This window comes from Urocampus carinirostris, chromosome 1 (genome assembly GCF_059441175.1).
Source record: "Urocampus carinirostris isolate Australia breed hairy pipefish chromosome 1, RoL_Ucar_1.0, whole genome shotgun sequence".
Classification (NCBI taxonomy): domain Eukaryota; kingdom Metazoa; phylum Chordata; class Actinopteri; order Syngnathiformes; family Syngnathidae; genus Urocampus; species Urocampus carinirostris.
Window position 1 is genome coordinate 75,149,631 of NC_142349.1, and position 27,245 is coordinate 75,176,875.

Below are 27,245 nucleotides of genomic sequence, written 5' to 3' on the forward strand. Positions count from 1 at the left end.
TCTTGTAACATAGTCTTGTCAAGCTGTTAAGATGCATTTTCTGTCACGGTTGCCACGGCGCCCAATGGGCTCCGCCCGTGTGGCGCCAGCTGCAGCTCGTTAACATATCAGCTTCCCGTCTATTTAAGCTCACTTCTCTCACTCTTCCTTAGTCAGCCCGTCAACGAACTTCTGCCCGGCGAGACGCGGGTTTCGACTCGCTCCCGTCCCGGTTGGTATTTCCTGTATGGTATCTTTTTTGTTCTATTCCCCCCTTCCTTTAGGTGATTTTGTGCATCATTTTACTTCATATTTGGTCATGTTGGGATGAAAGAAGCAAAAACAACCTGAAGAGCCGTTTAGGACCCGAAAGAGCGGTTCCTTTTTAGTGAGCCGAGCCGAAGAAGCCGGTTCTCGACAAACTCTACTAACTTCGTTCTACTTCGACTCGACTTCCAAATAGCGCATTTAGGACACAACCTCAGGGGAAGCCGTGTATCTTGACCTTCATGCACTGTAACTTTGACTTAAGTCGCTTCTTAACAAGTCATTTTGAGCCTTCATTGTTGTGCATTGGCTCGATTTTCTTGTGCGCCGAGAATGTGCGAGCAGTGCGCAATTGCGCACGCGCGCAGCTTTGAGGGAAGACCGGCTCTGTCGTTGCTCCATCGCGTATGTCTCAGCATCCTCCAGCCGGGGGACGCCACCATGGAATACTACATGGGGCGGCAGTAGCTCAGGAGGTAGAGCGATCTTTTTAGGATTAAGGGAAACCCAGTTCGAATCCCGGCCGGTCCGTGTTACGTGTCGAATTGTCGTTGGGTAGGACACTGAACCCCCAATACCCTCATTTAGCAGGTTAGCGCCTTACATGGCTGCAAGGCCGCTATTGGGAAATGTGAAGCACACTGTAAAGCGCTTTGGGAAGTCATTGACTTGAAAAGCGCTATAGAAAGGCAGATCATTTCAATTCATACTACACGACTCCACAAGATAGCGCACTCACTCCACATTTGCGGTTAGCATTTGTTTTCAAGGCCTTTTCCTTGTGTTATTCCTCAGGTTTTGAAATGATGAGCGCTGGCGCAAACAGGGTTTTACTCTAACCTCAACATACAAGCGTAAACATAAGGAGACACACCGGAAATACTACCGTATAACACGGTGGCACCCTGGGTGATGTCGTTCTTATATGTTGGGGAACATAACATCAAATTCGTGTCCAAAAACGCTTGCATAAATCCAAAGAAGACGCTTGATCAAATATATCAAAATAATCGTGCAAAAAATGAAGAATGAAACGCTATCGAGTGAAGCTCCGCCCACTTGATTTGTCCTTCCGGGTCACTCGGAGGTTGTTTGGGGCTACTTGGCGTTTCCATCCAACTTTGTGGAAAAGCTCCATTTTATTCCGTCGAATCATTTCATGGCGAGCTTCAAACGCGACTAAAATGTATTCCAGAGGTAAGGGACATTTGAAAGAGGAGCTTGAAGAAGAGAACGAGGGAGAAGATCGGCGGCTAACTCAAGTTAGCATGAGCAAGCAGCTCCACATCGTGGTGATAGGAGAAGGTTGGTGACTTTCGTTTTCATAACATCTTCTTTTCCACCCCAGACGTCAATCTACTCTCTATATTTCTTTTGTGACCATTCCATATTCTTGATGCGGCTGCGAGGAGATGGAGTCAAATTGACCCTAAAATACACAAACTATGATATAAATGTGTATTGTTTAAAAATGACTCGTAGTTTGAAAAATGTGCATTGATTTGACACAACACGAGCTAATTGTCAGGCACTTTGCTGCTCACGGGAACTGAAAAAGTCCATTTCTATCACTTTGAGTCTCTATAGCAGGGGTGTCAAACTCATTTGAAGTCGGGGGCCACACGATAGAAAAAACATTCGCTCGGGGCCGGACGAGTAGATTCAAGAGAAAGTAAAAAAGGAGAGAAGGAAATAAGAAAAAGAGAGGGAGAGAAAAGTAGAGTGGGTGGGACAAAGAAAGAGAGAAAGTGTGAAAAAACAAAAGAGATAAAAAGAGCAATCGTGAGAAAGTGGAAAAGAGAGAGAGAACAGAATGCAAAGAGAAATAGAGAGAAAAAAGGAGAGAAAGGCTGAGAAAGAGAGAAGGGGGAAGCAAGAGAAAAGGAAGAGAGAGCGTAAGAAGGTAAAAAGACACATAGAGAAAAAGAAAAAAGAGGAACAAAGAAAGAGAAAATGAGAGACAGAGAGTGAGATGCAGACTGAGAGAAAAAGGGAGGGAGAGAGAAAGAGAAATAAAGAAATACCAGTACAGCGTTTGTGAGAGGCTTTGGCAACATCAAGTGGACCTATTTCAACCTGCAGCTCGTTTTTCTCTTGCGCTTTTCCCAGCATTGTCTGGCGGGCCCGATTCAATCCCTGAGCAGGCCCGATCTGGCCCACGGGCCGCCGGACCGACACCCCTGCTCTATAGTTTGTATTCCTCCTTGCACTCGTTGTTGGTTGCATCATTTGGTGGTCAAATAGGAGGCATTGTCTCTTTAATGAGAGGTCATTCATTTTGAATTTGTCACCTTCATTTCTTTACTCTTGGATCATCATCATTCAGAGCATGGAGCCATCTTGGAATGGAACTTCTCCATGGATGCCAGGATTTCCAAAGGCCTCCCTCGCATCGGCGCAAAATCTTTTCTTGGACTTTTTGCTTTCAAGTTTCTTCTTTTGTCAGACTCGTCCATGAACACGGTCTTCCCAAACGCTTCTAGTGAACTTCCATCCTCTTCAGACTTATCTCTAAGTCCAGCCGTTCTAACTCGTGTCGGTGGTTCTTTGTGAAACTCCTTCTTAAATCGTCTTTTGCCTTTTCATACTTCGGTTGGCGTTTGAGAATCCGCTTTCTTTCTTCCAAGTGTTAGGGAAAAAAACGATATCAAAAATGTATCCTTTGCCCAATTGTTCCAATCAGTTATCTGACTCCATGAACCAAACTCAAACTTCATTCTCCTAACAATGCATGCTCTTTTCTTAATTTTAGGGAAAATATTGACAGGAGACTGGCATTTCCACACAGGGGCAGGTTTATTTTCCGAAAGTATTTTACTAAGTGAATTCCATCGAGTTAGCCGAATTAGTGTTGTTCTTTGTCGAGCCTCTCTCTCTCTCTCGATTGTTCCTCTCGATCTTCTCCGAGTTCTCGATCTTTTTAAGTTCTTCCTCTGCCCACGCCTTTCTCCCGAGCCGGCGTGTCGGCTTCTCCCGTGGGCGCGTCAGGAAAATTATTGTCGCTCGAGGCTTCCTCGAGCCTCCTTTTTTCGATCGTCCCTCTCTTTCTCCGGTCCGATCTCCCGTCTTCCCACGTCTTTTCAAAAGTCGGGGCGTCGGCCACCCCCCGTGGGGCGGGTCAGGCGCCAACTTCACCACCTCCTCGCCGAAAGGCGCCGCCACGTCTAAAAAACTCACGACAAGAAAGCTTATCAGCCAAACAATGTCTCCTTTTCCCGCGTCACAGGCTCCTCCGGTGTCAGCCCTTGTCCCCGTTCTTGTTGTTTTTCTGGAAACATCATTCTTGTCTAGGCTACAAGGACCTGGCCCCACTGCTCAGCCAGTGAATATCTTTTAAATGTAATTTGTATTCGATTGTAAAAAATCTCTTATAATCGAACGAATATAAAATCCTTCGCAAGTGAGGTCCGGCTGCCATCACTCGGTTCAATCAATTCAGTCTATAAAGAAAGAATATATCATCGAGACATGAGCTGCTAAAATGTGAATCCATTTTTCAGACACCCTGTAGATCGAGTGAAGTCATGTTTCTTTGTTTGGCCCTTAATTACAAAGAGTCTCCGAGGGCTGCACAGGTTATAGCGCAGACTCTTATTTCAGACTATGATGACAGCATCCCCTGATCTAAAACCTACACGAGGGCAAGGAAATACTCAAAAACCTTGAAGCTTGTCAAAAGTCAGGAGCGAAAATATATCCGAAATTCTTCCAGTTGTATGAAAGAAAAATCATCACTTCTCAAAGGTGTTACTGGCTAAAGCCAGTCAATCATTTTGGAAACGGCAAAACGGAACTTGATATCAGCCAGAGAGACTCGGTCAAAAATGGAGCTGTCATATTTGAACCCCATCTGTCCTTTCAAACACACTGCCATCTTGACAACATTGCTCAAATTCCACCTATGCTGTCTCCGTCGGATGCGGGGATTAGGATTCACGCGTTTGTTACTTCCCGTCTCCATGACTCGATTGGAGTTGACGATAGCCTCTCGTGTGCAGACATTTGGCAGGATGTTATTGCTAGAAATCACAAGTTGTCGACCGAGTGAAAAAAATACCAACGTGATCTCGTGGTACACCGTATATAAAGCCCAGCATCTCCTTGAGGAATTTTGAACGTGGCTTTTAAGGAATGTTGCTGAATAAAGGACGTTCCCTTACCGTCATATTTCTGTCTCTGCGTATATTTTGGGGCGATGCTCAACGACGTCCTCTAAAAAAGTATCTCGGAGTTCATTTGATTAACTCTGCGTATAAATATACATTTAGAAAAGTTAATAAGAAACCCTGGCGTGACTGATTAGGCCCTAGCCAACCACCACAGACTTTCGATGGAATGGGAAACACTGCTTTGAAAAGAGATTCCGTACATTCACGCGTGTCTTGTGTCCTTCAGACGCCAGTCAAGAGTATCTTCTTCCTCGGCAACAGGAGACAAAGTTGCTCGGCGTCAAAAAGGAGGAAGATGACTTTTTAGAGACGGCTGACGTCGAAAAGGAGGATGATCACATTAAAGAGGAAAAGGACCATTTGGAGCCTGTCGACGTCAAAGAAGAGGAAGATTTGAGAGAGTTTCCATTCACCCGTTTAACCGCCGAAGATCGATATGAAGAGAACAAGGAGAAGGTGTCTCCTAGCAGAAGCTCCCGGACAACGGACGATTGCGAAGGCGACGCCGCGTATCATAAATGTTTGCAGTGTGGGAAAACCTTTCCGTACAAGCAAAGTTTGAAACGCCACGTTATCGTCCACACCGGAGAGAAATGCTTTTCTTGCTCCGTGTGCGGAAAAAAATTCAGTTGGAAAGAAAGCTTAAAGGTACACGCTCGAACGCACGCCGGCGATCCACCGTTTTCCTGCTCGGTTTGCGGTAAAAAATTCAACATTAAAGGAAATTTTAAAATCCACGCCAGAACCCACACGGGTGAAAAACCGTTTGCCTGCTCAGTTTGCGGTCAAAGATTCGCCCGAAAATCATGCTTAAAAATCCACGCGAGAACCCACACGGGTGAAAAACCTTTTGTCTGCTCGGTTTGTGGTCAGAAATTTAACCACAAAGGAAGTTTGAAAAACCACACAAGAACCCACACCGGTGAAAAACCTTTTGCCTGCTCAGTTTGTGGTAAAAAAATCAGCTCTAAATCATACTTACAAACACATGCAAGAACCCACTCTGGTGAGAAACCTTTTGCCTGCTTAGAATGTGGTCAGAAATTCACCTATAAATCAGACCTGAAAATGCACGAAAGATTCCATATTGGTGAGAAACCTTTTGCTTGCTCGCTTTGTGGTGAAAAATTCACCCGGAGAAGTACCTTAAAAGTCCACGCAAGAACCCACACAGGCGAAAAACATTTTGTCTGCCCGGTTTGTGGTCAGAAATTCAGCCACAAAGGAAGTCTGAAAAGACACGTAAGAAGCCACACCGGCGAGAAACCTTTTTCCTGCTCAGTTTGCGGTCAGAAATTCGGCCATAAAGCATACTTAAAAGACCACTCGAGAACCCACACGGGTGAAAAACCTTTTGCCTGCTCTGTTTGCGGTCAAAAATTCACCCAGAAATCTAGCTTGAAAAAACACACAAGAAACCACGCTGGTGAAAAACCTTTTGCCTGCTAAGTTTGTGTTCCAAATTCATCTATAAATCACAGTTAAAATATACGCGAGAACACACGCTGATTAGAAACCTTTTTCTTGGTCAGTTTGCGGCCAAAGATTTCAAATTCAGGTTAAATCTCAGCATCGCATGTGTGCTGGTGAGAATGGATCAAATCCACGTGTGTTGCAGCTTGTATTCATTTGTTTTATACTGATATATAAAGTCTACACAACAAAAATGATGAATAATAACAGTGATTACTACAACGTCTCTTAATTATGTTTTTCTGAAGTACTTTTCAAGCATCTCTTCTGTCCACAATAAATAGTGTTTGTATTTTGAGTCGACTTATTCAAGAGGATCTCTTGACGAATGACGCTGCAATGTCCTTTTTTTGGCCTGTAATTAAAGCACCTTGTCTATTTATGTGGATTTCATTATTTTGTTTGACATGTACCGTATTTTCCGCACTATAAGGCGCACCGGGTTATAGGGCGCACCCCGAAAAAATCGTTTTTGGTCCTATATTTGACATACATAAGACGCACCGGATGATAAGGCGCTACGACGGGAACGTGGACAAAACAGTCAGATAGTTGAGTCCAACTTCTTACCCCCTTAACATTCCCAAAGCCTGCAAAGAAGCAAATACGTGCGGTAGACACGTGTGGATGCGGTGTCCGTACCGTGTCACTCAAACAAACATTTCTTAGTTTCCATTTGATTTTTTGCCGGCAACTGCGTGGACAGCAAAGTAAGAATTTGATTGTGCAGGGAAACGGGGTTCTTTACTGTGCATATGACAAGAAACACTTTGAATTGAATTGAGTTTCAAAATAGACTCATCACAGAAACATCAAGATTGTTCTAAAACAAGATACCGGGAAAATAGAAAGCCGCATAGCTCACCTAAGTTCTCTTGCAGCCATCACGTTTAATAATGATACGTAACCATGGTCTTCTTACAACCGCGAGTGTAGTAAATCCATAGGAGTAAAATATTTACAAATACAGAATAGTAAAAAATGTTTTCTCTATGCCGTAGTGCAACCCAACGTGGGATTCACATTCATCTTTTTCGGCCATTTGCAGGCTTTGTTTTGCCCCTTTAGCCTATGCGAGCCTGTAAATGATAAAAAGGATCCGCCCCCTTTACCTCCGAATAACTTTAGACAATATTGATCGATTCAAATTATGATTGACACATTGGTTAGCCAATGAAACGCCGGTAAATAAATCCCAGCATACACCGCGGACGACTTGGCGTTCGGGGGAAAATCGAGTCGGCGACTGCTTGCCTTAGTTGCGAGAGTTTGAGACTTAATATTGATCCGTATATAAGGCGCACTGTATTATAAGGCGCAGGGTCAGTTTTTGAAAAAAAGAAAGGCTTTTAGGTGCGCCTTATAGTGCGGAAAATACGGTAAATGTATTAGGATGGCGAGATTGTGAGCCTCTTTGAAGATGGAGATTTACGTTTAACTCATAATGAAGATGTCGTGAGGTTTTTTGTTGGTTTTTCTTTTTAAAAATGTAATCATTGTGTCAAGTGTCCAAGTTGTCCCTTTGCTTGACTGCAACCTTAATCAAATAAAAGGAGCAGAAAAAAAAGTTGTTGACATGTGTTTTTTTTTTCTGAAGTAAGGATACAGAAAACGTTATTGTTGAGATGTGTGTAACCAGGGTTGGAATCATTTACTTTTGGTTCGGGTTGCCGACCTCGGACCTGGGCCTTTTTTTGGAATGAATTTCAAAAAGATGAATGCCACAAAGAAGCCAAACCCGTATAGCTTGACATATCTCTAATCGAATGAAACGAGTTCAATCTTTTTAAGTTCTACTTGATTGAGGTTCAGGGAAAGAACATGGCAAAACCGGGCAAAAGTAGAAGATTGCTGGCATACAACCCCATCAAGATGTCAGCAGACAATCTCGTTTTATGATCGATAGATACTTTATGTGCAGTTTGCCGGGATTTACGGAAAGGTGGATCACGTCTAGCATCCCGGAGGCTAACGTGGAGCTACCCGGCTTCGGCGCTGTTAGGGCAGACAGAGACAGGAAAGCCTGCGGGAAGCGGAGAGGAGGCGGACACGCTATCTACATGAACAGGAGGCGGTGTAACCCTGGGCACAGAGATTTCCATCCGCTGCAGGGACGTCGGACTTTTGGCCTAGCGTGTGACGTCATCCACTCCGCTGTTGCTAAACTACAAACACAGCACCCTGGGGCCATCCTGTTTATCTCTGGGGACCACAAAAAATATCAAAAACGTAAACCCGCTATTCAAAATGTTGTCGGTGAATTAGTTTTTTTTTTTTGGGGGTTGAATAAATATCAAATATGATTAGCATTCCCAATGTAAAAATGGTATATACGATGCCCCTCGTGTTGAGTTAAACATGTCATCTTTACCATTGTTAGGAATCAAACTATTGAAAATGTAACGTTTACCAAATTTTTCAAATTATTTATCTGACTCCATTAAGCAAACACAAACTTCGTTCTCCTAACAACGCATGCTCGTTTCTTTATGGAAAAAATAACAAAAATAGCCGGCATTTCCACACGGGGGCAGATTTTTTTTTAAAGTATTTAACTAAGTGAATTCCATCGAATTAGCCGAATTATTGTCGAATTCGTCTTCGTCGACCCTCCCTCTCGATCGATCTTCTGAAGTTCTTTTCACAAGCTGGGGCGTCGGCTCGTCCCGTGAGCGTGCTGACTCCTCCCGTGGGGCGGGTCGGGTGCCAGCTTCACCACCTCGCTGAAGGGCGTCGCGATGTCTAAAGAAAACTGGTATCAGCACAGCGCTTCTCAAAACAATGCCGGACGTCCTTTTGCGTCTGGCTTTCACCGTCAGATTTCCTGTTATCAACAGAACTCAACAAAACATTCGCATTCGGAACCGCGCGACCTGTCATTGACCTGAAGCCTTCTCTGTGACTTATCTTCATTGCAGTCAATAAATGGAACTTGAATCAAATTGTATAAAATCCCTTCTAGTCAAAGAAATCAACTATAAAATCCTTCACCATATTTCTTTTGACTTCTTTTCTGGCTTTTTTTCCCTCTATTTCTGCAGCACTTTCTGTTCCCTTGAAAAGAATTCACTTTGTATCGTTTGACTCTGGCATGCCAATTTTGTGTGTCATGATGCGATCATCGATAAAAAGGCCTTTTGAATGACTTTTTTTAAAAAATGCTTTTTCTTTTGTCTTGTATCTCTGGCTAAGATAACTCCAACAAACTAAAGGATCAATGATGTCTTTATGTTGGTGAGGAATTTTGCAATCTATTGAATTGAAACGTGAACTTTTGTGGCCATTTCTTTCCTTTTCTTCTTTTTGCTTACGGTTTATTGGCCCACAACTTCCGGGACTGTGCCTGTTGTGGAATGTATTTTGTTGAAATGCAAATGTTTGTGATCATTTGCTGGTTTTGCTTCCAGCTTATCGACCTCCATCTTTCGCGGCTATTCGGACGATAACAAATACGGAAACCTTCGCTCTTCATCGATTCCTGCATCCAGTTGCAATGAGAACAGTCACTTTAAAACCTGTATTTTGAATAGAATAGAATCTACCTTTATTGTCATCGTTACAACACAGGTTGTATATATTGTGACAACGAATTTGGACGTGGCACTCCAGGTCCACATTTTACAGTGAGGATAAGGAAAACAAAGAGATAAAGGAACAAAGAAGATGTTTGTACTGTCCTTGTTGCAGGCTTTGTTTTCCTTCGGAGGGGGGAGTATGAGGGGGTGAGGGACAGACGGAGATGGCCGGATCCAACGAGATGTTTGATCTTACTGTACGCACGGTCCAGTGTTTTTTCCCTGGTTGCTCAGTCCACGTATTGAATGAATACAGCATGCCTGAATAAAGTCGGGGCACGCAAGCTGCAGTTTATTGATAGCAGCATGCAGGAGATTTAGCGCTATGCTAACGTTAGCATCCTGTGTAACGTAAACAGCGACCGCAATGACCACAGTTAGCTCTATCGGTAGATGGAAGGGTCTACACAACACCGCTAGAAATTCTATATCGAGTGAGCAGTGTGTGTCAATGCTTCGGCTGTTATCGCAGCGAATAGTCCCCCACCCTTGTTTTTACCAGAGTCTCCGTCTCGCTCGTGCTGGTGAAGCGTGCGTCCTACTCGTTGGACCGCGGCGCCGGGGAAGCAGAGACTCCTTGATGACAAAAAGACTGCAATTCCGGACGAAGCTGTTGGTGGCGATCCGCAGCTCAAATTCACTCATTTTGTGGACGATGGATCCGGCGTCGGTCAGGAACATGCTCGGAAGCGCCGGTCTGTGCGGTCGCTCCTGTGTACAAATAAGACACGGACAGCACACCGGAAGTGACAATTCCACCGAGCAAGCGCCAGTTTATCACCAGCAGCGGGCGCGACCACAATCCACCCCACATTGTTCGCCGGTAGATCGGGCAGACCGACTGAGGGGAGTGATGGCTTCCGGCCCAGTCACGCCAGTGGAAGTCACCCCGGGTCGACCAGAAGAGGGCCGGATGGGGGCCATTCGATCCATCTGGGAGAAGAGTTGTGATGGCTGGGATGTTGTGCGGCAGAAACAGCAGTGGCAGCTGCTGGAGGACTTTGAAAAGGTTTTTGCCATCGGCCAGAACTGAGTCGGGCTCACCCACCTGGTGGAGCATCACATGGAGACCGGGGACGCACGACACCTGCCTTTGGTCCGACAGGAGGCCGCAGACCAGGGGGTCCGTGAGGGGCTAGAGGCAGGAATCACCAGTGCTAAATAATAAACAACAGATATATTTTGTGGGGCAGTGGTCTCAAACTCCATTTACTTGGGGCCGCTTGAAATAGGGTCTGCGAAAGGTCAGGTGGTTTTCAAAGGCAGAAACTCGCCAAAAGATACATAGAAAATGCATCTCATGTCGTTTGAGCTTCAGTTCAACAGCATTGACTATCTCCTGCCGCACTCTGGCAGCCTCTCGTTCCGCGTTTTAATTCGAATCGACTATTTTGCATTCTGTTTGCAAAAAATAAAAGCAAATTGAGTCTGTAACGCGTACGCGGTCAGTAGCTAGCCAGACATATTGCAGGGTGCACATACATCCATCTCAAACATTAATTCAACGTTTTCAGTCATTGTCGTGGAAAATGATCCCATTTGCGTGCCTGTGCAGTCTAGCGTCAGCCATCTTTCATTTGGATTTACTTTTATTGGAGATGCAACTGAACCAAAGAGTGGTGTCCCGCGCAATTTTCTTGGCCTAAAATTCAATAACATGACATGAGGCTCACAAAAGCAATTATTTATTGGAAACAGAAGTAGAGAAATGATTTTGGTTTGCTGATGAGACAACAATACAAAGACACAAGTCTCTTTGAGGACTTCAATGAAAATCAAGCAGGAAAGCCCATGCATGTTATCAAGGTTGCAGAGAAATTGAAAAGAAAAAAAAATCCAAACGGAATGACATCATCACTGTTAAATATGAGGAGCAAGACATTTCATTTCAGGAATAAGGTTGCAGTCAAAAAGAGGATGACGTCACTGAAACGGGGAACCGAAAACAAGGGCTGATGGGAAAATATCAAGTTGATCTTTCACACTTTCCACAAATGGTACATTTGAAAAACAAAAGAAAATCAACCCAATAAACACAAAGACAGTTTGATTATTAGCCAAATCTTAATGAAGTTGTTGAATGGCAGTGAATAACATTTGGATGGGAATCAATCTTTAGAGAAGATTCAGTCACAAATTCACAATTCAAACAAACTTATATGTGAAAAAAGGATAATTAAATCCACATGAAATATATGCTTCCATCACAGCTGTAAATTATATAGTACAGTTATACAATCACAATTAGCTAGGAAAAAAAATTGGGGCGGTGGGGTCATCTAAACAAAGATAAGTGTCTAAGCCATAAACAGTATCTTGGTTAAATTTAACCTCAAGTGGGTTGCATGAAAGCAAGTTAAAGTTAGCCTGGCTCAGTTACCATGGTGATTTAAGCAGGCGTTGCCAACGTGCTACTCATCAAATCGAATGCAGTTTGCAAACGTACCTGCCTTATTGATGGATCTCGTGTCACCTTTTTTCTTTTCATTTCTTTCAAAAGTTCATAAAAGCCCGTCAGGAGCGGATGTTCAGAAACCTTAGAAGAAGATCGCGGGCGACACTTTTCCGATCCGTGATTCTGAGATGGATCCTGGGGGTCGATTCGAGGATTCGGTGAACGCTACCTACAGCTATCTACAGCTGGCATGACATAGCTGTGCCAATTTAATCCCGACTCGGCAAACGTGCGAACCGTTAACCCAGAGTAGAAAAATCTGTGATTATCGAATTAGCTTGGATATCTGGATTTCATAGGCTGTCAAACGTTCCGGGGTTAAAAAGTACTGTACTTAATAGAAGATTATAGTGGACCATACTGAGGAGATATCATGGTAATTTCATGTTTTTCATCATTTCATTTCATAGAATCAATCAAAAGGATACAAGCTGAAACACTCGATGTTTTTTAAAATATATTTTTTTCCGACTACAAAAAAGTAAGTTTGGACATATCACTAAAGTCAATGGTAACTGTGTTCTTTTTTATTTATGTAAATGAGAAGGATGAGTTCATCTCAACCAGAGTGTTGGCTGCTCTTCTCCCCAGCACACTTGTGACTCTGAGATTTTGCCTGACTTGAGAATCTTAGACCGCAAACTGAGCAGGCTAAAGGTTTTTCACCGGTGTGGGTTCTTGTGTGGATAATCAAGTGTTCTTTCCGCCTGCACTTTTTGCCGCAAACAGAGCAGGCAAAAGGTTTTTCATCACTATGGGTTCTTGTGTGTGTTTTTAAGTCTGCTTTATGGGTGAATTTTCGACCACAAACTGGGCAGGCGAAAGGTTTTTCACCAGTGTGGATTTGTGTGTGTTGTTTTAAGTTCCCCTTCTCAGCGAATTCTTGACCACAAATTGGGCAGGCAAAAGGTTTTTCACCAGTGTGGATTCTTGTGTGTTGTTTTAAGTTCCCCTTCTCGGCAAATTTTCGACCACAAACTGAGCAGGCAAAAGGTTTTTCACCAGTGTGCGTTCTTGTGTGGATTTTCAAATTTCCTTTACGGCTAAATCTTAGACCGCAAACCGAGCAGGCAAAAGGTTTTTCACCAGTGTGGATTCTTGTGTGGACTTTTAATTGTGAATTCTGACTGAATTTTTGACTACATACTGAGCAGGCGAAAGGTTTTTCACCTGTGTGGTTTCTTGCATGCCTTTTTAAGTCTGATTTATGGGTGAATATTTTCCCACAAAAAGAGCAGGCAAAAGGTTTTTCACCTGTGTGGATTCTAGTGTGTTGTTTTAAGTTCCACTTCTCAGAATATTTTTTACCACAAACTGAGCAGGCAAAAGGTTTTTCACCAGTGTGTGTTCTTGTGTGGATTTTCAAATTTCCTTTACGGCTAAATCTTTGATCGCAAACTGAGCAAGCAAAAGGTTTTTCACCAGTGTGGATTCTTATGTGGACTTTTAATTGTGATTTCTGACTGAATTTTTTACTACATACAGAGCAGGCAAAAGGTTTCTCAACTGTGTGGACCATGATATGGTGTTTCAAATCACACTTTTGTCTAAATGTTTTTCCACACTGCAAACATTTGTGGATTTTGTTATCACCTTCCGACTGTTTGTCGCCATCATTGTCGCCATCATCATCTGCTGTGCCGGAGCTTCTGCTTGGAGGCACCGTCTCCTTGTTCTCTTCACGTCCATCTTCAGAGCTTAAACGGTCCCCGGTCGTGAAAAACTCCCACAAATCTTCCTCCTTTTTAATGTCAACAGGCTCAAAGTTCTCCTCCTCTTTTTTAACACCATCGGGCTCCAAGTCTTCCTCTTCCTTTTCGAGTTTAAACTTCTCAAAATACTCATCCTCTTCCTCCTTTTTGACGACGGAACACACGGTCTCCTTTGGAATATTCTCTTCACTGACGTCTGCAGGACACAAGACATGAATGTGAATAACTATTCACACACAAAAGGCATTACCGGAATAAACACGAGTATAGCTGCACAAGGAGTAATCATTGTAGGGTTGGCGGCAATGAGAGGGTTTCTTTGGATTTAGTGTGTACTCGGTTTAGACACGTTTCGTTTGGAGAATTGTTTTAAGAGCAAGACGTTGTGACACTTTTGAAGATGAACCGTACAAAGGACTGAAAAGCAATTCTTCTTGGCAAGACCGACAGGCCGCTTTGCCATTTTCCACCTGCAGAAATCTCGTATTCACGGTTATTAGAATTTCTTGAAACAGTTGATTTCAAATCAATTGGCTTGAAAAATCCTGGTCGGATATGGAACGTCACTCCCTTTTAATGACACTATTTAGAAAAAAGTCGAGCTCTCTCATTTTCAAACATCGATTCTCTCGCAAAAAAAAAAGACTGTATATGGAACAATCGGGAAATCTAGGTAGAGCGCTCGTCTCGGGATCAAGGGATCCCAGTTCGAATCCCGGCTCGTCCGTGTTACATATCGAAGTGTCCTCGGGTAAGACACTGAACCCCTAATACCCCCAATAAGCAGGTTAGCATTGGGAAATATGGAGCACATTGTAAAGCGCTTTGGGAAGTCATTGACTTGAAAAAGCGCTATAGAAATGCAGATCATTTCATTTCATTATCCTTTATTCGCCCGCGATGGGGACTTTGGGGACAGCAGGAAGACAGTGAATCATGAATAACAGCTAGAATATGAAGAGTAGAAACAACTGTTTAGAAATATATAATATAAAAATCTGAAGATTTCCAATAGCTGGTGTGCAAAATAGTAGCCAGTGATGTCATGGAGGGTGTGCAAACAATCGGGAGCACGGATTATGAAAAAGTGACATCAACCAATTGGGATCCACGTCGTAGCTGCAGCAACAAGAATACGAAATGGAAAAATAATAACATATGGAAGTAAATTGATTTCGGGAATGGAAAAACTAAAGCGACCAACCTGCTCCTTCCATCGCGACTTGGAGCTGCTTGCTCATGCTAACTGGAGTTAGCCGTCGATCTTCTCGCTCGGTCTCTTCTTCAAGCTCCTTTTTGAAATGTCCTTTCCCTCGAGAGAGCAATTTAACCACATTTAAAGCGCACTATTACTCCTTTATAGAGTTAGATGAACTCTTTTAGGGAATCCACAAGGCCTAGCCAAAACCAACCTGAACGTGACCCGGAAAGGCAAAAAAGATGGGCGGAGCTCTAACCAAACGATTTTCGGTTCACAAATGAGCTTTTATTTATTACTTTTTAATAATATCATTTTGTGAAACATATACGACAAGGTACTGACTTTTGCAAGAGTTTTTACGACATGGAATTTAGAAATGACTCCAAATTATTATGCGGACCGCCAACGTTTAGTTTAGGGAGTGCGCCATCTTGTGGAGTAGTTTAGCTGTGAGCTAGCGTAATGGACTCTATCTATGCACGACTTATTTCCGCATTCGAATAAGGATGTTACGTCATTTCCGGTCTCTCGTCAACAACGCGAACAAAGTGGCACCCATATTTTACATTTGTTTGATATGACGAAGATTCTCATATTTGCCACGTGTTTTTTTTATAAAAGACAAAAAAAGATTCAACTCGCTTTATTCCATTTTGAGATATCCTGCAGCACACCCAGTTTGGCCTATAGATGGCGTCAATTCAACGTCTTGTACATTCTTTTCACATACAGCACTTGCCTTTTACACGCTGGCTAACTACTGTTAAAAGAAAATAACTCTGAAATTGTTTCATTGATGTTGAAAATGTCAGGAAAAAATGTTAAAACGTCATATCGTCACGTCATATTGTCAGATTTAAAAAATGTTGAATATGCTTGATGGCTGTTGAGATCGTCGTGTTTGTTTTGCTGCTGTTGGTGTCGGTGGATTTGTTCAGAACAGAAACCATCGACTTTGGCCTGGACGGATCTATTGACACTAACAAAGATGTTATACAACGAAATTGTGAATATAGAATAGAATATTTTATAATTTATTGTCATTGTTACAACATGGGATATGCTGTGACAACGAAATTGGACGACTCCAGTCCCACATTTACAGTGAGGATAAGGAAACAAAGAACAAAGGAACAAAGTACTAACTGACTTTGTTGTCCTCGGCGGGGGGGGGGGTGTTTGTTGTGAGGGTCAAACAGAGTTCCCGGACACAACCGAATGTTTGATCTTACATGACACAGTCCAGCGTTTTTCCGAATTGCTCAGTCCACAATTAGTAGATTTGGGAGTCCACAATATGCTTGATTGCTAATAAGACTTTTGAGAAGGGTTGTTCAAACCTCACTTTGTGTTTGCTGTTAAAAACGTCATATTGGAATATAATATTGTGAATGTGCTTAATTGCTGTTGAGATTGTCATGCTTGTTTTCTGTTATTAGTGTCAATCAATTTGTTCAAACCAAAAAAACTTGAACAGAATCTTATGAATACTTTTGCTCTGCAAATACATTTTCATGTGATTTGATCGAATGACTCAGCCGGACACAGAGTGACGCGCTTGATATGCGTTCAGGGACATCTTGTCAATTTGAGAGATTGCCTTTTAGGATTTTGCAGATATTGTCGTTTAAGTTCGCATCATTTGTGATTCCTTTCCAGAGGTTTGGCATCCTCACTTCATACAATTCAAACTCGGAACTTTGACACGAGACATCCTCGAATTTGGTGGAAATGTAGAAAGTGAACGCTGGATGAGTTTAAAACAATTTTGCTTCTTCATGAAAACTAAAAAGTGAGCCACGCGAAAGAAAGGGTTTTGTTTTTGCTCCATGTTTCTATGTTACGTGGTTAAAATGTGAGCACTTTTTTTGTAGGATGTCGTATGATTAAAATGCGTCACTGCTTATATTTCGTTATGATGACGTACTTTCTTCATTTACAACTTCTTTATCTATTTAGTCGTAATGTCACGTCACTCGAGTGGCGTTTAATAATATCATTTGACTTCCTTGAATGAATCATACAACATGTAAGTAGTCATGTGACATGCATTATTATAGTATCTGTGAGCGGCGGGCCTAGGACGCAACCATGAAGAAGAATCGTCTGCACCCACCCGGAGTGGGAATCGGGGCTGGCAGCAACGGCCTGGGTTGTGGAAAGTAGAACGATTTCACCGCACTCCAAAATTTTCGTCAGGCAGATCCGCCGTTGTCGTTTTGGTCTCGCCGTTCGGGAAGCGAGACCTCTTTGCCTCGAGATGACGTCATTGTTGTGGCGCTTGTCGTCGAGGGAAGGTGAAAATCGACACAAAATTTGGTCATTTCTTCAGTGTCGGTAATAAGTCGAAACACAATGCGGAAAGTGGTAACGACGGCAATCGTTCCGGCACAAAAAAACGGCGGAGAAATTCTTCGGAAGATCGGGAGGCAAGGAAAACACGTGCGTTGAAGCCGACGATTCGACGAAAGAAAATCCACAAAAGAATACTCCTAGCAAGAAAAGGAATCTTCTGCCAAAATGGACTCAATTATATTCCTGGTGACGCTATGAGGAAGATGATAATGGATTCCAACTGTGGCGGGACAGCAGACCACGAAGAATATATGAACTGAAGAATCTGAAGTGATAACTTGCTTTGTATTACCAATCAACTGTGATGATTAAAACTGGATGAATATATAGATCAATATGATATATTTGTGGCCGATTTACAATTTCAACCTGGATAAGACTCCATTTTGGGGAGCCCTAGATTTTGGAGCATGTCAGTCCCCGGGGGACCCATCGCTTCTCACAGCTCAAATGAAGAGTGTTGAAGTCATCCGGTGATTCCCATTCCTGTGGTTCGACATCAACAGGAAGCTCCAGGATTCGGAAGAAAGTACTAGCTCTATCCAGAGGATACAGAGTTTTCTAGACATTTGCTAGTAACAGAGTCTAAATCTTCAAATATCCTCTTTTGAAAATCCCGTTCAGCGGTTTCATCTACGTTGTCCTTATTTTTCATCGCAGCCACCAGGAGTTGAAATGAAAATGAAATGATCTGCATTTCAAGTCAATGACTTCCCAAAGCGCTTTACAGTGCGCTTCACATTTCCCAATAGCGGCCGTGCAGCCGCGTAAGACGCTAACCTGCTTATTGGGGGTATTAGGGGTTCAGTGTCTTACCCCAGGACACTTCCACGTGTAACACGGATGAGCCGGGATTCGAACTGGGATCCCTTAATCCTAAAACCCTCCCGAGCTACTGCCGCCCCAGTTGTTTTGTCGATGCGCCGACTCGATCGTCAAACAAATGGAGTGTGAGCGTTTCTGGTGTTAGATACCACAGGAACATTTCTGAAGGCCAGCCTTAGATGTTGCAGAATTTAGGTTTGAATATTCCACCCGAAGACTTTCAAAGCTGCAAATCGGTGCGAGGGGCACTCCGTGATCCGGGCCTTCACAAAAACCCTTACTGTGAAAACGCACGCTCCGAGCAGTGTCCTTCCCTTCTCGTCAAACGGAACCGGGACGGAAACGTCCGCATTTTGAAAGAATAAATGGGAGATGTCGCGACACGTTTCCGGTTGGTCATCTTCCCGACGACGACCGCTTCGTGATCATTGAAACGACTCGTTGGCAATTCTTTGCTCGGTTTGAGATTCTAAGCGTCGTTGATGTCTTTTTCTTTCTCTGCTGATTTTTCGTCAATACCTGTCATTGAGCCCTCTCTTCCCTTTGCTCTTTGAGACAACAAAAACTCTTTGTCTTCTGGAATCGTCATCATGTCGAGCATTCGCATGAGCAATGTCAAACGAGTCACGGAGTTCTTCTTGGAACTCACCGCTTTCCTGGGCTTTTTGTCTTGCCGTTTGTTATCCTTTTTTAGCAAACGCCATGCTTGAAAATGTTCTTCAAGTTGAGTCTGACAATTTTGCGGATCGCAAATTGCAATTCTTTGAATGGACTGAATATTTACCTGACGCTGATCTTTGAATGTCAACGGCTTCTCGGAGGACAAAGAAGGTCTCGTCTTCAAAGGTAGGTCGAGGGAAATAAGTTGAATGAGACTGATCTTGTTGAGCAATGACTTGTGGGTAATCATTGTTTGAGATATAAACTGACACATACAGTATGTGGCTTATCCCAGCATCTCTCCCATTTAAGAAAAACGATAGAAAACGCCAAGCTTCTCAGCAATTGAGCTACCTCTAAAACGTATTTTATTTTGACCAAACTGCACGGCGATTGTTCTTTTGTGTAATGGAACACAATTAAGGGGTAAGACACTGACTTTTTGAAACTTTGAAAATAAGCTCAACCCAAATATAATATAATATATATTATATATATATATATATATATATATAAAATCTTGGTTAAATTTAGCCTCAAGTGGGTTGCATGAAAGCAAGTTCAAATTACCCTGCTCAGTTTCCGTGGTGATTTATTCTTAAAAGCAGGTGTTTCTGAGGTGCGAAAAAAGTACCTGCCGTTGTCCTTTCCTTATCAAAAGTGCTTGTTTCACCTTCTTTTCTTTGACTTTCTTTCAAAGGTTCCCGAAACTCCATCCAGAGCTGACGTTCAGAGGCCGACAAAGATAACGGGCGACACGTTTCCATTTTCCGATCCGTGATCCCGAGATGGATCCTGGAAATCGAACGAAAGATTCCGCCAACACCCATTCATCTCCGCCATCTCCAGCTTGCCTTTCATCCTAACCCCGCAAACGTACAACCCGTTAAGCCGGACTAGATCGAGCTGCGCTTATTCAGTTAGCCTGGATTTAATTCTTCCCGTTTTGTGCAATAACCCCCAGTAAAGAAGGCATCTTAAACAATTCCATTTATAGTAAAGATATAACATATATTTACATGTGTATAGAAAAAACTTGAAAAGTACTTCATAAGATTGTGTGTCGGCACGCTCAAACACTGAGTAGCAAATCCTCGACAAAGAAGAGGAAACACAGAACAAGATGAGTAGATAATTAAAATAAAACAGCGAGAGAGAAATTGGGCCGAGCCAGAATTAAGGATCGACCGGGTTCGTGTCAAGTCACCTTTATTTATGAGCCCCTAATCACAAAACGTTTGAAAGGACTGCACAAGCCACAGTTGCACCATCCCCTGATCTGAAACTGACATGCAAACAAGGAAAAACTCAAAACCTCAGCATGAAAATAAAAAAGAAACCTTGAGTAGGAGCCACAGAAATCGTAATAACCCTTCCAGTATGACCAGGCCAAAATAGACGTCGAATCGGATAACAATACGCAAAATGTAGTAAACATGAAAACAAACATAGGTAAGATGTAAAATGGTGCACATGGTCTTCAGGCCTAAGATCTTATCCCTACACTAAGGATTATTAGTCAATACATTTCATCGAATCATTCAAAAGAGTATACGAGATGAAACACTCGTGCGTTAGAAAATAAATACCACAGTAAATTAGGATATAAGCCGAGTTGAAACGTATACGTGACGTCAGGAGTACGCTAAAGTTCATTCGGTAGAAGGGTTATCTTCAAACCTAAACTATGAGCTGATATCAAGCAGAGTGATGACTGCTGGTGTGATCCTGAGCTTTGACCTGACTAGAGAATCTCTGACCGCAAACTGAGCAAGAAAGAAAAACCATCTCATCGGCGTGGGATCTTGTGTGTATTTTGAAGCTTCCTATATAGCAAAATGTTTGACCACAAACTGAACAGGTATTCCATCGTGAGTTTCTGTGTGTGGTTTTAGGTTTCCCGTTTGACTGAATTTTAATCGCAAACTGAGCAGGCAAAAGGCGTCTCACCCGTGTGAGTTCTTGTGTGACTTGTCAAATAATCTTTACGGGTAAACTTTTTACCACAAACGGAGCAGGCAAAGGGCTTTTCGCCAGTGTGGGTTCTTAGGTGTTTATTTACGTTCGATTTCAGGGAAAATCTTTGACCGCAAACCGAGCAGGCAAAAGGTTTCTCACCAGTGTGGGTTTTTGTGTGATTTGTCAAATGATCTTTACGAGTAAACTTTTTACCACAAATCGAGCAGGCAAAAGGTTTCTCACCAGTGTGGGTTTTTGTGTGATTTGTCAAATGATCTTTACAAGTAAACTTTTTACCACAAACCGAGCAGGCAAACGGTTTCTCACCTGTGTGGGTTCTTATGTGTTTTTTTAAGCATGATTTATGGCCAAATTTTTGGTTGCAAACTGAGCAGGCAAAAGGTTTCTCACCAGTGTGGGTTTTTGTGTGACTTGTCAAACGATCTTTACGGATAAATTTTTGACCGCAAACTAAGCAGGGAAAAGGTTTTTCACCAGTGTGGGCTCTAGTGTGCGCAATTAAGCTTGATTTATGGGTGAATTTTTGACCACAAACGGAACAGGCAAAAGGTTTTTCACCAGTGTGGGTCCTTGTGTGGCCTTTTAAGTGTGATTTATAGCTGAATTTCTGACCACAAACTGAGCAGGAAAAGGGTTTTTCACCAGCGTGGACCACGATATGGCGTTTCAAATTATGCCCGGACTGAAACGATTTTCCACACTGCGGACATTTGTGATAGGTGTTATCGCCTTCCGAATGTTGGTCACCGACGTTGTCGGACGCGTCGTCATCGTCTGCTGTCTCGGAGCTCCTGCTCGGAGACACCTTTTCCTGGTTCTCCTCATGTTGATCTTCCGAGGTTAAACGGGGCCCGGTCACGGGAAACTCTCTCACGTCTCCCTCCTTTTTAACGCCATCGCGCTTTACATCTTTCTCCTCTTCTTTTTTAATGTCGACAGGCCTAAAGTCCGTCGTCCCGGTGCTTCTGCTCGGAGACACCTTTTCCTTGTTCTCCTCGTGTTGATCTCGGGATTTCAAATAAGCCCCGGTCACGGGAAACTCTCCCAAATCTTCCTCCTTTGTAACGTGATCAGGCTCCAAACGGTCCTCTTCCTCTTTAATGTTAGCCGTCTCCAAAAAGTCATCTTCTTCCTCGTTGACGCCGGGCGACTTTGTCTCCCGTTGCCGAGGAAGAAGATTCTCTTCGATGACGTCTGCGGGACGCAAGACACGCGTGGTTTTGGAAAACATTATATACGACATGAGCGCCGCTCAAAAAATGATTTCAGCCAAAAAGTTAAAATAAGTTTCACATGAATAGGATCAAGCCTTTATCTCAACTTAAAATTTGCATGCGAAATATTAGAGAAACTTTTCAATAATAGACTAGAACAATTCGTAGAGTAACATAAATGGATTCATGAAAGTCAATCTGGTTTTAGAGCAAACAGTTGGGCTGTAATTGATGCAGTAGAGGAAATCCGCCATAGTGTAGAAAAGAAGAGATACGCAGTCGGGATATTTATTGAATTCACAAAAGCATTTGATACCAATCGTCATAATATACTATTCAAAAACTGGAAAGATATGACATCGGGGGCGTGGCCTTGCAATGTATTCAAATTGATTTGACGGGGAGGAAGCAATATGTCAAAATGGGAGAGTTGTCATCTGAATACTTGGACATCTGTTGTGGAGTACCACAGGGTTCTATCCTGGGACCAAAGTGATTTCATTCATATATCAACGATATTTCTAATGTTACAAAACGATTAAAAATAGTCATATTTGCAGACGACGCTCAGATTTTCTATTCAAACGATAACTATATCGATTTGGTAACCTTTATTCGTCGTGAATGAATGAACCTAAAAGTATGGATGGATATCAATAAATGATCTTTAAATTTAAATCAAACAAAATTTAATATTATTTGGTCATCGCAAGTCATATCAAGATTTAGAAGTAAACATGGATGGTGGATGAGAAATGAAGTTTTTAGGGGTCATCATAGACAATAAATGAAGTTGGAAACCATCAGACACATACAAACTAAAGTATCTAAAAGCATTTAAATCATTAATAAAGCCAAATTCATTTGAAACTATAATGCATTGTATTCATGATCATGTCTCTAGTACTGCCATCCTTAACATATTGTGCAAAAGTCATTCCAAAAGTTGACTTTGGCCTCTTTTTATCCTCCAAAAACGTGCAATGAGAACCATACACAGGGTAGGCTATCGAGATCATACTGCTATTTTATTCCTGCAGTCCAAATGATTCAAATTGGATGATTTAATAAAAATTTTCACCGCACAACTGTTATTTAAGGTCAACAAAAACATGGTGCCGGAAAACATCCAAAAATGATTCATTTGGAAAGAAGGAAATTATAACTTAAGGGGCTGTGGTGAATTCATGATCCCAAAGGTTGAGAACCACCAGGAAAAGCATGTGTGTGTCTGTGTGCGGAGTCAAACTACGGAATCATTGAAAAGATGAGATCAAACAATGTCCAACTATTCACTTGTTCGGATTGAAATACAAAAAACAGGGATGAAGAAAATGGGATATGAGGGAGATTGGAAATACTGCGTTTCAAACTATGCTTAACTTGTTATTGTTACTACAGGGGAAGCTGGGTTTTTGAACGCCTCTCAGTTTGAACAAATCGGTTCTCGACCCAAAATTTGGAGAAATTCTTGCTTCGCTTTTCGTTCCAAAAATCGTAGTTCGAACGCCGGTACGCTAGGGTGCGATGCTGAGCGGCGTATGGGTGTAGATTGCCCCCACCCCTCCTGAAGAACTGCTGTCACGTGAGCTTGCACTCCTTCTATACTTTCGTTTTGAATATTGGTGAACGGAGTGTTTTAACCCCTAACGATGCCTCGGAAGAAGGTTAGCGCAAGCACAAAGTTGCTACAGGTAAAAAAGAAGAGTAGTGCGTGCAACTATTGCATTTAAGAAAGAAATAAGAGCAAAATATGAAGAAGATGTGCGAGTTTCCCTTCTTTCGAGGGAATAGAGCATGGCTTCTGCAGACCAACACAACGGTAAGAAATCCTATTCAGAATTCTTTTTTTTTTATTCTTTAAGCGCTCACCGCTTGTGGTGGAGACCCAGGTGCTAAATGATGCGTAAACAACCTGATTTTTTTATTTTGACACGTTCACGTTAGAAGATGACGCTAACGCGAACGTACGATAAGCCCGGGTCAGCTTCATGTTTACGGTCACGGTAAACATTTAGCGCGTCGGAACGGATTCAAAGGATTTGACGTGACTTTTAATGGGAAAAACGATTTTCCGTGATCGACCCGATCGGTTTTCCAACAGGGTTCCGGAACGGATTATGGTCGAGAACCGAACTTCCACTGTATTATTATGATATCAGAACTGTTATTAGTTGTAAATGCTTCAGCAAGGCACAACTACATTGCCAAGTGCTGCGAAGCAGGCACAGCTAATATAATCTCCCGAGATCTTTTTATTATTATTATTATTATTACATCTGTCTTCTTCCGCCGAAATCTAACGGGTATCTCCTCCCAGAGCTTTTGGAGTAACCTAACGATTCACGTACCAAAAATTCCGGCCCGGCCGGGACTCTTGTGTATATTTACAAATGATGCCAATGGTCTCATGTTGACGAGTTATGTTAATGGGTAACTGCTAAAGACTGATGCTAACGGCTAAATGCTAATTTATTCATGCTAAAAAAAATTGGCAATGGCAATATTGTAACGACTTCATATTTACAAATGATGCTAATGGCCTCATGTTGATGAGTTATGCTAACGGACACATGATAAAAAGCGATGCTAACGGCTAAATTTCTTACTTCTTCATGCTGCAAAATGATTCTAATGCTAACGACTCAGCAAATTGAATGGGCTCAATGCATTCCGGATGGGCCAATTCAAATCGAACGGCCCATTCTATTTGAACATGTATATTTTAAAAGTTTTTAAAGTGTAATAACAGTGTTATTACGATGGTTTTACCATGAATGTGTTTTTTAGACCTCCACAAGGCATATCCTTGTTGCTAACGGTTGTGGGCCCATCTCAAATGAACTTGCCAGTACCAAGTAAAAAATGACAGAAACGTCTCTCTGAGCTAAAAACTTTATGCTAACTTATAATGCTAACAACCGGGGTTACATATCCATACCGGTATCACCTTCCAGATCGATCACAACTCTTACAATTGCTGCTGGAATTGTCGAGTTATAAATATGTTTCTTTCTATTGTTTTTATCATTGGTGCCGCAGTGATATTTGGTAACGAGGCGCAGGATGACGTCGAGGGATGGCTACTACGAAGATGAGTCTATAAAATATGTGATTATTTTAATCATTTTAATGATTGATATCTGACCTATGTGCCCTGCGATTGGCTGGCAACCGGTTCAGGGTGTCCCCTGCCCACTGCCCGATGATTGCTGGGATGGGCTTTACATGGCGGCACGGCCGCTATTGGGAAATGTGAAGCACACTGTAAAGCGCTTTGGGAAGTCATTGACTTGAAAAGCGCTAAATAAATGCAGATCATTTCAGATCATGACAAGAGGAGAAGAGGATTTGTAAAATGTGATTGATAGGGAAGACGAAGGGCTAATCTCTCTCAATTTCTTTGGAAAAGGTTTTTTGCTTTGATGCTCTAAGACAGACCAGGGCACTCCGGTCCTGGAGGGCCATACGTCCTGCCAGATTTTGAAGTTTGCTCTTCTTTAACTCAGGTGATACAAATTCTAACCTGGTTAGCAAGCTAGCAAGTGCTCGTTAACGAGACTGGTGATTGGAATCACCTGTATTGGATCAGAGAAACCTCCAAAATCATGCAGAACATACGGCCCTCCGGGACCGGAGTGCCCAGGTCTGCTCTAAGAGGTTCCCGACCTCTGAGCTAGAAGCTAAATCGAGTTTGCTAATAGCTAAGACGCGGCTATCGCTATCAAGCAAAAGGACTCCTAGCAGCCGCATCAAGAACACGCGTGAGAAAAGTAACAAGAAACAGAGTCAATTGACTTCGTGAGTGGACCATAAAATGCAAAAGATTTCAAGAGACCGACCTGCTCCTTCCATCGCGGCTTGTAGCCGCTTGCTAATTCTCATTTGAGTTAGCCGTCCACGTTCTCGCCTGCTCTTTTCTTGAAGCTCCTCTTTGAAACTTTGATCCCTTCTTGAGATCGCTTCGGCCACCTTTGAAGCTCTTCGTCAACTCTTCTGACGAGTTCAACGGAGCTTTTCTACTCGGTTAAAACAGAAGGAGACAAAAACAACCGGAGAGTGACCAGGAAGAAGAAGGAAGATGGGCGGAGCCCAAAACAAACGGAGAGTGACCCGGAAGAAGAAGGAAGATGGGCGGAGCCAAAAAAGGCTTTCGGAATATAAAGTCATACAAAACGTTTTGCGGGCATTACAGTAATCCCTCGGTTGTCGCGGTTAACGGGGATCAAAACCACCTGCGAAAAGTGAAAATTCGCGAAATAGCGACGCCCCATTAAAAATGCTTAAAAAAATATGTATTATTATTATTATTATTATTTTTAACTAATCTATTTTCTTCTTATTATTTTTTAGACCTGCGAAGCTCTGGACCCGCGGACGTGGAACCACGAAGTAGATCGATCGGAACGTGGAAGTGGTGAAAATGAAACAGATCGGTGCGAGAACAAAACAGGGGCAAACCACAGGCAAAAATGGGGATTCACAGGGCTTGATGTATGCTATCAGTTTAGCAGGAGTTTCGCAGACGCTCCGATAAAGGTCGACTCACAAGATAGCGTTTAAGTAGTCGGGGAGCAATCTGTCAACGCGTTTCAGCTGGTGTCCGTGGGCGGGGCCAATCGGGCACCGTGGCAACCGTGACAGAACCTGGCGCCACACGTCGGGGACCCGTCGGGCGCCATGGCAACTGTGGCAAATTGAGCGTACGCTTCTTCCTCTTCAGACATGTTACGTTAACAAATTGAATGACATCATCACAGTTCAATATGAGAAGAAATACATTTTAACTCAGGAATATAATAATATAATAATATATATAATATATATATAATATATAATATAAATATATATATAATTATAATATAATATATAATTTCCTTGTATTGTCATTCTGTGTAACAATGTACACAGAACGAAATGTCGATTACACCTGACCCGTTGTAGCGAGCCGATGCAGCCGCAGCCAACAGAGGGCGCCGCCGACCACTTTTTAAGTCTTAGGAATGACTCGGCCGAGGCGCGAACCAGCGACCTCCCAGTCTCAAAGCGGGCGCCTTACCATCTAGGCTACTGAGCTGGTAATAAGGTTGCAGTCAAAATCAAGACACAAAAGGATGATGAGATGGCTAAAATCGAAAATGTCAAAACAAGGGATGACTGGAACGACGAAGTTTATCACGCCCTTCACTTCAATACTCGACACAAATGGCCAATTTAAAAAACAAAAATCAATCGGATAGATAAATTACCTTAAAATCCGGACAATAGAGCGCACCCGATTATAAGCCGCACCCACCACTTTTTAAGTGATTTGCCACTTTTGTACTTACACAAGCCGCGTGCACGCATTAAAACTTATGACACAATCACAAGTTGAACC

At 42.6% G+C, this 27,245-nt stretch overlaps 2 protein-coding genes and 1 pseudogene across 3 annotated transcripts in view; 1 reads left to right on the top strand and 2 right to left on the bottom strand.

Moving 5' to 3' along the window:
* The first annotated feature begins 1,315 nt into the window (after window positions 1-1,315).
* On the top strand, window positions 1,316-6,112 carry LOC148376919 (uncharacterized). Its single transcript, XM_088351910.1, has 2 exons — window positions 1,316-1,551; window positions 4,642-6,112. The coding sequence occupies exons 1-2, from the start codon at window positions 1,431-1,433 to the stop codon at window positions 5,862-5,864; spliced, it is 1,344 nt and encodes a 447-aa protein (XP_088208036.1). The 5' UTR covers window positions 1,316-1,430; the 3' UTR covers window positions 5,865-6,112.
* A 6,513-nt stretch (window positions 6,113-12,625) lies between these two features.
* The window catches only part of LOC148376920 (uncharacterized), a 224,495-nt pseudogene continuing 209,875 nt past the window's right edge, over window positions 12,626-27,245 (bottom strand). Inside the window, exon 2 of the transcript XR_015852621.1 lies at window positions 12,626-13,826. The product of XR_015852621.1 is annotated as an uncharacterized LOC148376920 (transcript). The remainder of the gene's footprint in view (window positions 13,827-27,245) is intronic.
* LOC148376921 (uncharacterized) lies at window positions 20,376-25,933 on the bottom strand. The gene is made up of 2 exons (XM_088351998.1): window positions 25,708-25,933; window positions 20,376-21,845 (listed from the first exon to the last, which is right to left on the bottom strand). Exons 1-2 carry the CDS (start codon window positions 25,748-25,750, stop codon window positions 20,587-20,589), a joined length of 1,302 nt encoding a protein of 433 aa, XP_088208124.1. The 5' UTR covers window positions 25,751-25,933; the 3' UTR covers window positions 20,376-20,586.

Excerpts from the sequence above, each read along its gene's own strand:
- LOC148376919 (XM_088351910.1), top strand. The coding sequence starts at position 1,431 with ATGTATTCCAGAGGTAAGGGACATTTGAAAGAGGAGCTTGAAGAAGAG. Across the intron at positions 1,552-4,641 it reads CATCGTGGTGATAGGAGAAG|ACGCCAGTCAAGAGTATCTT; the intron begins GTTGGTGACTTT and ends TGTGTCCTTCAG.
- LOC148376921 (XM_088351998.1), bottom strand. The coding sequence starts at position 25,750 with ATGAGAATTAGCAAGCGGCTACAAGCCGCGATGGAAGGAGCAG. Across the intron at positions 21,846-25,707 it reads AGCCGCGATGGAAGGAGCAG|ACGTCATCGAAGAGAATCTT; the intron begins GTCGGTCTCTTG and ends TGCGTCCCGCAG.